Here is a 12,689-nt window from a genome sequence, read left to right on the forward strand (position 1 = left end):
TGGGGCTCGAGAGATCATGACCGTGAGATCATAACCTGAGCTGAAGTAGGACGCTTAACCACCCACCCAGGTGCCCCATGAAGGGGTCTTTTAAAGACAGATCGTCTGATTCAATTCTCTTGTGCCTCATCTGGGACATGTTAGCGTGTCATTTAATCTCCCTGTGAACGAGCCAAGGCAAGACCTCCCAATCTTCTGATTTCTAAGTCACTACTCTTTTTCTTATAGCAAATTGCTACCAGCTGTTTTTGGAAGATGACTCATTTATGAGAATGGCTCAAACAGAATATTTCTGGCAGTGTATTTTAATAAGGTCAGTGGAAGTTTAAAATATTTATTTACTGATCTTTCTGGGATCAATCCAGCTGCTCATAAGCTTCCGTGGTTGAATTTACTTGTCCTTAATTCTCAAAGCTTTCTTCTGTTGCTCTGTGATCGATGTGAACAAAATAAATTTTAGTGAGGCAGAACTTAAAACATTGAAATCATGCTGTCCTACACTTTTGTCTCTCCCTTCTTTTGAGTAAAAAAAAAAAAAAAAAAAAAATCAATAACCTGGTGACTTCCTTGAAAGAAAATACCAGGAACTTCAGAAACTGGTAGGGAGCTGGGTTTTAAAAAAATGTTTTTAATGTTTATTTATTTTTGAGATAGAGAAAGAGAGAGCCAGGGAGGGGCAGAGACAGAGGGAGACAGAGGATCTGAAGTGGGCTCTGCGCTGAGACCAGAGAGCCCGATGTGGGGCTCAAAATCACAAACTGTGAGACCATGACCTGAGCCGAAGTTGGATGCTTAACCGACTGAGCCACCCAGACGCCCACCGCAACCCCCCCAATTTTTTTTAACTGAATGAGTTTGGTTTTTGTATTTTCCCCATTGTGTTATACAGTATAAAATCAAGTGGTGAATACGCAGAAATAGAATGAAATCAGGTTAGGTACAAGCAGAAAAAAAAAAATCTCCAATTTCTGTCCCGGCCATTCCGAGGAAGGTCAGAAACAAAGTGAACCACCTTCTCACCAACCCATTTAAAGGACGGGCTCCCAACGGGGCTTTGCAGAAACTCAGGGCACCCTTCAAAGGAAGATTTTTTTTTTTTTTTTTTTTGAGAGAGAGAGAGAGAGAGAGAGAGAGAGAGACCGCATGCACGCACAAGTAGGGGAGGGGCAGAGAGAAAGGGAAAGACAGAATCCCAAGCAGGCTCCGCACTGTCAGCGTAGAGCCCGATGCAGGGCTCGAACTCACGGACCGTGAGATCATGACCTGAGCTGAAATCAAGAGTCGGATGTTTAACCGAATGAGCCACTCAGGCATCCCAAAGGAAGATCTTTTTTAAAAAATTCATTTTCATTTGGTTCCTTGATAATTTAATGCAAACAATCCTACCTTCTGCCAAGGTATTTCCTTCAATCACCTACATTTCTCTGTGATTCAACAGATCAAATGATTAATAGGAAGGCTCATTTAGAAAAGAGCAAGGGTCCAAGAGCCGATTCCCAGTCCTCTGGCCTTCAGATACCCCAAGACTATATTGACTATATTTCAAATGATCACTCGGCTTGCCTAGAACAGTAAGAGTCAGTAGTAGGGAACTCTGCAAGTTGTTTAAGCAGATCGGAGAAGCTACTGAACCAAATACCACCCTCTGCCCCGCCATGTTATATAACAGGGACGCATGTGTATATGTGCATGCATACGCATGTCAGGGGTAGGAGAAGGATTCACAAAACAAAGCCTGAATTGAAGAACCATAGAAAACGGTTATTAAGAACACTATTGTTTTTTTATTAGCACAGCACCTTAATCATCAATAGATCTGAAATTCCTTTAAGCCAGCCTGTTAGGATTGTCCTAGATCGACCAGTAACAACGCTGGCAATAAATGAAATACTACATTTTGTCTGTTCTAAGGAAGAGTAAGACTCTGTATTCTATAAAGGATGTTAAGAAATATTAAGCATGTAGCAGGTGCATTGTCACGAATTCATTAAATACAGGAAAAGCTCCAAGGTTAGGAATTTGCTCTATGCTAGCTATTACGTCCTGAAGACAGATGTTAGGTTCGAAGGTCAATCTGTAGAACAAGACCCACACACACATATCATCAAATGAGCTTTGAAAATCTCCTACGTCACCCAGAAGTACAGCTTTCATGGTTTTGAAGGGACAACTGTACACAAAGATACTATCTTTCAATACGCCTAGTATTCGATTTCCCTGTAGCATCGAGCAACCAGTCTCTCTATATTCAGGTGCCTCGCAGATAAAGGAGCTGCCGTGTGCTTAGGGGGCACGATGAAAACAACAAAAATGAGGCGTGTCTCCATCTGATTCCAGAATGTAAGACTATGATAATAATGAACGATTTTTGCCAAAAAAAAATGTTGTGTACAGCTCCATAGTAAGTACCATGTATCTTAAAAACGTTATGTAATTTACTTAACGTGTATTTTTAAAAATGCTATCAGTATTTATTTCATTGCTCTTATTTTCATGCAGTAATCTGCTCTTAGGAAGGGGCAGCCCATACCCGAGAACGACCGACCGTTGCAGGCGAGGACCACGTACTCACTGTTGCTGTACCTTCTAGGTCTTTGGTTGTAATTTAAACGTATGTGCCCCTGTGTCTGCAGTCATCTTTTATTTTCAAAATGTTACCCAGTCTCTCTAATTCACTGCTCTCTTTGGTTAAAGATAGAGTCTTCAAGTGGTGCTGACTTTCCACAGCACTTATTTCAGCATCCAGGTCCATGTTGATGCAAGAATGTAACATGTGAGCTCTTGTATGCGCTTAGTTTAAAACTTTTTTTGATGCTTTTATTTTAGGTTTGAGAGAGACAGAGAGAGAGAGAGAGAGAGCAGGGGAGGGGCAGAGAGAGGAGGAGACGCAGAATCCGAAGCAGGCTCCGGGCTCCGAGCCGTCAGCACCGAGCCGGACGCGGGGCTCGAACCCACGAACAGTGAGATCATGACCTGAGCTGAAGTCAGACGCGTAACCGGCTGAGCCCCCCGGGGGGGCCCTGATGCTTAGTTTTAAAGTATTCAAAAGTAACTCTGTGTGACACCACCGCTACCTTCATAACCGGCAGGTCAGTATCTGTAAAGAAGACCAGTCATGTTCCTGAAAACCTGAGTGAGCCCAGCTGCAGGCCCTTCCTGGCGCCATAAGACTCATAACCTCTGCCTCCCCGCCACTCACCTCGCTTCTGGGCTACAACCCTAGCTACCCGGGGCTCTGTTCCGTTTAGGTCTTCCGTCTGTGCCTTTGCTCATTCTACGCCCTTGCGTGGAATGCAATTTTCTCCACGCGTCTCTTACTGTCGTGCGTGGGACAAATCTAAAAGCGGTCTGCGGCTCTAGAGTGAAACAGAAATGCCTAACTATTCTGGCTCTCAGGTATCCGTGTTTCCCCAAATCCCATTCTGGAATTTCAGTAGAAGCGTAGACACGGCAGTAAAACAAACAGGGTAAGACAGCAATTTGAACACAGGCATCCTCATCTCCAAATCCCAGCAGTGAGAGTCACTGTGGAAATCCTGCCTCAGCACCGGACGCTACAGAAAGACAGCCTCTACCTGGCCTGAGCTTTGAGGACTTTCTGCTACATAGAGAGTAAGTGGGAGGAGTGGGGGAGGGATGGAAAGTAAACACTACGGCTTTATTCCCGATTCCCTTTCAGAGAAAATGAAGATGTGGGGAAGCTCCTGCGACGGCCCCCGTTAGGGAGCTGGGCCTCAGAGGAGCAGAGGAAGCCCTGGGCACACAGAGCATTCTTCCTGCAAGGGCTGGATGACATTAACATAGGACTGTCCGAAGAGGCCAGAGATGGTTTATCCCAGGTAAAAGGACAGTAGCAGAAAGGGGCAGATTAGGAAGAGCCACAGCACGTCCCTAAAATGGACAATGGCTAGCAAAAGCAGACCCAGGATGCTGGTTCCCACAATTAGTTTCACCAGAGAAGGAACTGGACACATGAATTTCACCCACTACGAACCTGTTCCTCTGTACTTTATTTGAGCTTCTGTGTCTCCGATATGTAACACCAATTTACCTTAAAGAACCTTCCTTCTCGGGCGCCTGGGTGGCTCAGTCAGTTAAGTGTCTGACTTCAGCTCAGGTCATGATTTCACGGTTCATTGGGCTCCGCGCTGACAGTGGAGAGCCTAATTGGGATTCTCTCCCTTTCTCTCTGCCCCTTCCTCTCTTTCTCTCTGTCTCAAAATAAATACATAAACTTGAAAAAAAAAAAAAAAAAAGAACCTTCCTTTGTATCCTTTAAAAAAAAAATTTTTTTTTAATGTTTATTTTTGGGAGGGAGAGAGACACAGTGCAAGCAGGGGAGGGGCAGAGAGAGAGGGAGACACAGAATCCGAAGCAGGTTCCAGGCTCTGAGCTGTCAGCACAGAGCCCGACGTGGGGCTCGAACTCATGAACCGCGAGATCATGACCTGAGCTGAAGTCGGACGCTTAACAGACTGAGCCACCCAGGCGCCCCTCTTCATATCTTTTTAAGACATGAAAAGATTTTAGCAATGGTCAGGCAAAGTGGGTACAGACGTAAGCAGCACCTATAGACACTGATCTTGGGCAAACGTCAGGCCCTGATACGCTAACCCATTTAAGCAAGAAGAGGAGATAGGCAACTATCTGCCCTGCCCTAAGACATGCCCTGATCTATGCACAGATTCCATAACATAAAATGAAAGGAATGACTGCACTCAAGGGAGAGCAGACATTTGTAAATTCATGACAGGAGACAGAATCATATGCTTGATAGAAACTGCCTTGAGAATACAACAAAATTCAAGAAAAGAGGATAATATATGAAAGATGACAGTTTATGATGAAAGGCCAAGTCTAAAACATGATATCAGCAATCTAATAATCCCATTAAAATTTTTTAAAGCAGTTTTGTTTACAAGTTTTAGAAAAAAAGAAATGAAAACATATCAGGAACATCCCTCTAAATATAGACAAAATATAACATAAAGGTGGAATTTTGATTTAGTGGGTAGAGGATGGTTTGGATCATAAATGGTGCTGGCATGACTGGCTGTCCACCTGGAAGGAAAAGACTCATACCTCACATCGGACTAAACAAAGAAAGGTAGACCAAGTATCTGAGACAGAGAGAGAGAGAGAGAGAGAGGGAGAGAAAGAAATAGATGAAGGAAATGTGACAGCCTATTTGTGTAAGATTAGGGTAGGGGAAGCCTTTTTTTCATTTTTAATGTTTATTTTATTTTTGAGAGACAGAGAGACAGAGCATGAGCAAGAGAGGGGCAGAGAGAGGGAGACACAGAATCCGAAGCAGGCTCCAGGCTCCGAGCCATCAGCACAGAGCCCAATGCAGGGCTCAAACTCACAAACCGTGAGATCATGACCTGAGCCAAGGTCAGATGCTTAACCAACTGAGCCACCCAGGTGTCCCTAGGGTAGGGTAAATCTTAAACAAAACAGAACAAAACAAAACCCAGAAACAGTAAAAGAAAATACTAACAGATTACACTGTGTAACAATATAAAATTTTCCCTGATCAAGATGAAGAGCCAAAAGACCCATAATATACTGGAATAAATACACATCCCTAATAAAATGCTGATTTATAAATGGATAAGAGAAAAACAATCATCTCAATGAAAAAATAAGCAAAAGTGCTAAACAAGCAATTCTCAAAAAGATAAAACGCACATGGTTAACATAGAAAATATGCTCGGGAAAATGCAAAGTTAAAGTACTAATGAGACAGAAGTTTTTGTTTATCCTACTGTCAAAAATTAAGATTGGTATTATCTGCTTCTGCTAAGGCTGTGTATAAACAGGCACTCTCGTCAAGGATAAAAGGCCGTAAGTCTTAGGTAAGTAATCTAACAAATCTATTAAAATCAAAAATGTGCATATCCTCCATTATAGCAATCATATTTTTACGAACCCATCCTATGAAAATAAAACCACATATCTATAAGTGTATGTGGATAAGGACTGCTGTTATCCCATTATTGGGAAAGTAAAAAACCATGAAATATAACCTTGATGTTCACGGATATGACAGTATTCGAATGTTCTAGGGCACATTCATCCTCTGGGACACCAGGCAGCTATGAAAATGAGTTACATTCATATATATTGACCTGGAAGGATGCCCATGGTACACTGTTGAGTGAAATGTGAAAATGCAGAGTAGTGTATAGAATATAATGCCATTTTTATAAAAAAAATAAAAAGGAACCTTATATGTTTTTAGGAGTAGAGGAGGAGGTAAAGAAAAACAAACATGCTGTGAACACTGATTACCTTACAGGGTGGTATTAGAGAGAGAGAGAAAAAAAAAAAAAAATATATATATATATACATCTTTTTTTTTTTTTTGAGAAAGAGAGAGAAGGCCCAAGTGACCGAGGGGCAGGGAGAGAGAGAATCTCAGGAGGGGCAGAGGAAGGTGGGGGGAGGGAGGGAGAGAGAGAAGTGGCACTTGTGTTTACCTGAAGCAGGGCTCGACCTCATGAACTGTGAGATCATGATCTGAGCCAAAGTCAGATGCTTAACGACGGAGCCACCCAGGCGCCCCAGGGAAAAGATTATTCTTCATTATCCATTTCCTTTTTGTTACCCGGACACCTAAATATTCGTAATTAAGAAGAAGTCCAATATACCCAATCACCAAGTGACCTATTTATTTTTACATTTCAACAAGACAAATCTAGACTTCAAATTCCATGTACTAGATTTTTTTTTTTTTGAAACACTGGCGTTTTGCTTCGACGGTTTATGCAAAATCAGTATTTTTGCCCCTTGCCCTCTTATTACCATAATGAAATCATTTTTAAAAACTGTATTCATATTTAAAATCAGCCTCCTATCAACAAATCTGTACTGAAAGCCCAGCTTGCTTCTAGCTCAAATTCTAGTTATTGGACGTGGCTTTAAAGATCTGAAACTCCGTGCGCTTAGAAAATGGAGGACAAGATGACACGAAGGCCCTGCGAAAACGTGGCCAGTGATTACAAATCAGGCAACAGCGTCTTCTGAATAGTAACATATTTATTTAGCGGTTCATAAATGCTTGCGTATAAAAATATTCAACGGTACCCAGAGTAAAGAGAGATCGAAATACGGGGTGCAAATATAGCTGTGCATCTGAAGTTGAGGTTATGTTCTTACTGTTCCTGTTGAAAAACACCTGACAAGTGAATTTCACAGCATTCCAAGAAATTCGCAATCTGAGGTAAAGGTCTCCCAGTATATAAATTGGACAAGGCCAGCGAGAGTCTGAACTATTTTTAGGGAGAAGGCATTGAACTCTCTTCTTTCTATCACCAAGCTAAATGTTTCTAGGGATTCTGGGCTCTCTGGTTGGGACATGCCAGACCATCCTCCTGAGTTACAGTGCTCCTGTTTCTCACGTCCTTGTACCAGACAGGGACTCTGGTCTCATCCTGGAGACACACAGCTAAGATCCAGAACTGTCTGGGCCACAGGAGGCCGTGCCTGACGGCGGCCGCCGAATTAACGTGGATCTTCACAAACTCGGTGCTTCCAGAGTTTAACGTCACACTCTGAATTCTGGATCCCACTCAACGACACACTTCTGGATTCAAAGCCTTTCAGTTCCCGAGTTTTATTCCTGAGGCATCTGTTGTAGTTGTTGACTAATTTTCAGTCAGGTTCCAACGGGCACTGTCACCACGGAAGATTACTGCTTCAACTACATCCTTTATTATCAGCCAAACGTCTATTTGTGTGGAGCCCAACAGAGATCTGGGAAATCAACCCCAAACTTAGCGGTGGCTTGTGTCCGGTGAGGCCATGAAGTCAGACCCCAGCCTGAAAGGGCTCATTCGAGACTTGATATGAAGGAAGCGGAACCTGCTGGCTTCTTCAGAATGAGACCTCACACAGACGGCTTCCTATTTTGCCTTCAGTAGTGTTAATTCCAAGATTGTCAGATACCATTTTCAAGAGGAAGCACAGAAATAAACTCCAGAAAGTCAAACACAAACATGGGCTGTGTTCGCCTCTGCTCCCTCGGAACACCCTAGTTGCACATAAAAAAAATGTTTCACAACATGCTTGTGCTTTTTTGTTTTGTTTTGTTTTCCAGAACTTCATCTTAGGCTCCAAATAAAAGACTTCGGGATCTTCTGAGAAAAAAAGGGGGGGAACAAAAAAGGAGGGAAGGATCATTCATCTTTGATCATGCACAATGAATGAGTGAATTCCAAAACGCGGAAAAAAGGCAGAGACTCGATGGCAATGACTCTGTGTGAAACAGTGGGTGTTACAAGGAGACAATCTGGCTCTTTGAAAGGGGTCATTTCTCCTCTACATTATTCCCCCTTTCATATAGAAATGGCTGTAGTTTCCCATCATGGCAAGGGCTGGGCTGTCTTTCTTCCAGCAAATGCTCTGCTAGCTGACAGAGACCACGGAGCTGTGGAAATAGAAATGGAGGGGGAAAGGCTGGTAAAGGAGTTCCTTGAGGCAACATGCTCTCAGGCTACACACAGAGGAAGGAGTAGCTGACACCGACCCACGGGGAAACACGAGCAATCTAGAATACGACCAGCATGTTTTCATTCCTGTGCCTCTAACAGTTTTGGAAGTCAAAGGTCTTCAGTCAGAGAACATGCCAGAGACTTCAAAACACCACCACCAGCCTCCTCTCGCTAGACCTTCACCAACAGGCAGCCGTGCTGGGGAAGTAGAGACCGCCAGGAGGCACAAAATCAGGCCCCTCTGTAATTTACAGAGCGGTTCGGGCATCCCTCTACTGTCCTAGTAGAGGCCAAAAAAGAAAAAAAAAAAAAAGGGGGGGATTTATTTTATTATTAAGGCATAAAAGTCCTAAAGATCTAGGGAAAGCTTACGTCCACACTTTTCAAAGCAACTCTGTAAAGACTGGGGTTTGGGGGGCAGGCACCTGGGTGGCTCAGTTGGTTCAGCATCCGACTTCAACTCAGTTCATGATCTCATGGCTCCTGAGTTCGAGCCCCACATCGGGCTCTGTGCTGACAGCTCGGAGCCTGCAGCCTGCTTCAGATTCTGTCTCCCTCTCCCTCTGCCCCTGCCCTTCTCGTGCTCTGTCTCTCTCTCTCTCTCAAAAATAAACAAACATTAAAAAAAAAAAAAAAAGATGGGGGTTAGGGGATGCAGACATCGCTCTTTAGGACTCTAGGCTGTGTATCCAATGCCACAGATGCAAATTCCAGCCATGAAAACATGAGGAGTGGAAGGGTTGTGCTGGGATCCCAGAGGGCCAGTTTGCATATAGAGGGCCACAGGAAGTACCAGAGGCCCCTGACGGTCCCAGGTGCCCAGAACCCGCTTAGAAACCCTCGTGAGAACAGGTCACCCTTCTGGCGGGGCCAGGGAGGCTGTATTAAAGTCGCTGCAACAAGAGAACCGGAGAAGATCTCCGAGAATCTACACCTCGGACTTCCAGGCTCTGCCTTTCAGTGAGAGTCCCAGAACCACCACCCCGCCTCCCCGCCCCCCGGCGAGCGGCTGTGACACGTTACAGCTGTGGGAACACAGAGGGCGGCACAGGCACGTGACGGACATTAGGGCAGGATACACCGTGCACACAGAGTTAGAGCCAATTCCAGAGAGTCTGGCAGTGATAATATGCCACCACGCTGCCCGCTTCAGAGGGGACAACACAAGAGCCAGTGAGCGGCACAAGCTAGACACGTTCGGAATCTCAGCCATTCTGTTTAGAAATCGCTACGGTTCGTGAGGCACAGATGTCGAGTGTTTTTAATGATCTCTTTTTCAGATGTCACCATGGATGCTTACTGGGGTCATATGATAAACATACAGTGAAAACCGAGTAAGTCACCCTAAAAATAATGGTTTTTACTGTTTCAGAGTAAGAGAAAAAAAAACGTGTAGGTCTTTCCCTGTTACCGTTGGAGAAGCCTGGGTCCCTGACTGCTCAACAATGTCCCTTCATTAGAAAGGTTGCGTGTGGCCCATCAAGTCACTATGTGGGGCTGCGTGTGCGTTCTCTGTATCTGAAGGTCAGGCCCCAGGTCTTGACTTTTCCAGAAAAAGGTGTGATGTTTTAATTTCGATGAAAGTTTTAATTTTAACGTCTTGCTCTTAATGACTCAAAGCTGAAAGAAGCCAGAGTTGAACAAGTTATTATCCTTTCATCCATAATTTACCAATGTCCGGCAGAACAGATCACTTCCAGGCCACTAAGAACTACCCTGGCTTGTACAGAGATGCCTGGGTGGCTCAGTCAGTTAAGCGTCCGGCTCTTGACTTCAGCTCAGGTCATGATCTCATGGTTCGTGGGTTCGAGTCCCACGTCGGGCTCTGCCCTGGCAGCATGGAGCCTGCTTGGGATTCTGTCTCTCCCTCTCTCTCTCTGCCCCTTCCCACTTGTGCTGTCTCTCACAAAATAAATAAATAAAGTTAAGAGAAAAAAGAAGAACTACATTGGCGTGTTCAAATTTCTGTTAGAGAAAAGGGAGGTCCACAGCCCAGCTAAAACGTGGAGATGCCACTGTGTCTGGGAGGTTCATTGGGCAGAGGGCACTCACTGTTGGCACGTGAGTTCCTGACCCTCCCATCAGGGGAGGGCCAGCTGCCCAACTGGTCTCAGAGAACACAGGGGCCTTAAATCACGAGCCACTCTTATCTCCTGCTTTGAGGGACAGAGGAGCTCGGTCCGGGAAGGAAACCGTGCCAAGTTAGTGGCAAAGACAAGACTGGAGCCTCGTACCTACCTATCTTCACATCGGTTTACTCGGACTCCAAAATCAAAATGCCTTCGAAAACGTAACAGGACCAAAGACTGCTAATGAGCTAGTTTTCAGAATGATGGAAAATACTGGGTTAAATAATGTTCTGATTTAATAAAGGCTAACTTGTATTCACACCCAGGCACTTCCTTTGCTCACCTACCAGCGTCATTATATCCCTTCAAATGCCCATTAATGCAAAATGAGAATGTGATTCAGTTAATCCCATAGTAGGACAGAGGCACTCTTCTGATGCTCTTACCTTCTCTCAGTTGTACTTGGAGGACCTCATCAGAGAATTTTCTGCAAGTTCGTTGGCTGTGCCTGAACCAAGAATGACTTTCGAGTTCTCGCTAGGTGACTGGCCAAGTCAAATTGGGTTTCAGTCAAGAACCCATTCAGCCAAGACGGAAACACTACGTTGCTTCAGGACCTTTGAGGGTGTGAGTCAGTTTCAAGTCTTGCTCGTGGGGGAGGTTCAGGAAGTGGCTGGGCCATTGGCGAGTACCTTTCAAAGAGTCGACTCTTTGGAAGGGCCCGTCAGCAGAATTGGATCAAGAAAGCAGCACCCGCCACTGTCTGAAGCCCTGCCCGACACGACGACGGGCGAGACACACACTGATGCCTGCAGGGTTTCAGTAATCTGCCACGTTCTGGGATGGTGCCAGCTCTACACTTCTGAAATGTTTTGTGATAGGGGGATTAAACTGCTAGATCTGGGTGGGAGGTCTGTAAATCACTAGAAAATCAAAAGAGATACGTACAGTGTCTATAAAAAAAAAAAAAAAGTGACCCGAAGTTTGAAGATGTAGGATATTGTATATGGATCCTAAAGAGTCAAGACGCATGCGAAGATTTCTTACGGTATCAGAGTTCAAGTTGTACAATCTGGCCTGTGTCTCAGAATCTATGTAAGAAATACAACAGCCCACATAATAACTTATTCAGGGCCACTATATAAACTCAGGACTCGTCTCTTATCCTTTACTTTTAAGATAATGTATGGATGAAGCAATGCAAGTTATGATCAGGTTCCTCTTCCAAAGACACACATTATGAAAGCAAGACAAAAGGACAAATAAACAGAAGCACAAAAGCAGACTAGGGGACCTCGTGGTCATGTCAACACTATCAAGTCTAGTCTTCCTATCCTTCCTCAATGTAAAATTCACACGCCCTGGCGGCCACAGGGTATAGGTGTGACTATAAAATAATCACCTTGATTTTCAAGCGTGAATCACAGAACAAGCTACAAATGTTGTACCTGAATCCTTCTCTACGGCCTGTTTTATGTAAAAGTCATCAACAAAGGAAGGAGGGAGACTAAAGCAAATTTGGGGAGAGAATCGAAACAGAGTTCTCATAAGAAATCTACCTTTTCCCATGTTATGAAATTCACGATAATACATCAGGACCAAAGGCTCAGAATCTAGCCAGGGAACAAACCCTTGAGATCCTGGAAAACATGTAAGAAAAGCAAACTGTACCAAGTAGTATTCAGGACCCACTAACTCTGATTTTAAAATGCTACATTTCATATTTCAAAGGCATCTCAAAATTCCAAATAACTTCCTAATATCCACGAATCCCAAAGTTAGGGACATTTACTCCTGACTGGGGGAGGGGGACACTGCATTAGTTAAAGCCTAAAGTACTGTTTTGTAATCTCGTTTGTAAACCATTTCATGGGGCGCCTGGGTGGCTCAGTCAGTTAAGTGTCCGACTTCAGCTCAGGTCACGATCTCGCGGTCCGTGAGTTTGAGCCCCGCGTCGGGCTCTGGGCTGATGGCTCAGAGCCTGGAGCCTGCTTCCGATTCTGTGTCTCCCTCTCTCTCTGCCCCTCCCCCATTCATGCTCTGTCTCTCTCTGTCTCAAAAATAAATAAAGGTTAAAAGAAAAATTTTTTTAAACCATTTCAATTTTAAATGATAATTAACTTTG

General features: G+C 44.2%; 1 protein-coding gene across 16 annotated transcripts in view; it reads right to left on the reverse strand.

The window, feature by feature from the left end:
- The window catches only part of SPECC1 (sperm antigen with calponin homology and coiled-coil domains 1), a 270,257-nt gene that overhangs the window by 72,296 nt on the left and 185,272 nt on the right, over window positions 1–12,689 (reverse strand). Inside the window, exon 8 of one of the 16 annotated variants that reach the window (XM_042966228.1) lies at window positions 6,659–8,431. The exons of 14 other annotated variants lie outside the window; for them this stretch is intronic. In XM_042966228.1, coding sequence (XP_042822162.1) covers window positions 8,367–8,431 — 65 coding nt within the window. In that variant the 3' untranslated portion in view covers window positions 6,659–8,366. Of the gene's footprint in view, window positions 1–6,658; window positions 8,432–12,689 lie in introns of those variants that run through there. One more of the 16 variants, XM_042966229.1, reaches the window with a different exon arrangement.

Source organism: Panthera tigris, chromosome E1 (assembly GCF_018350195.1).
Source record: "Panthera tigris isolate Pti1 chromosome E1, P.tigris_Pti1_mat1.1, whole genome shotgun sequence".
NCBI classification, from domain to species: Eukaryota; Metazoa; Chordata; class Mammalia; order Carnivora; family Felidae; genus Panthera; species Panthera tigris.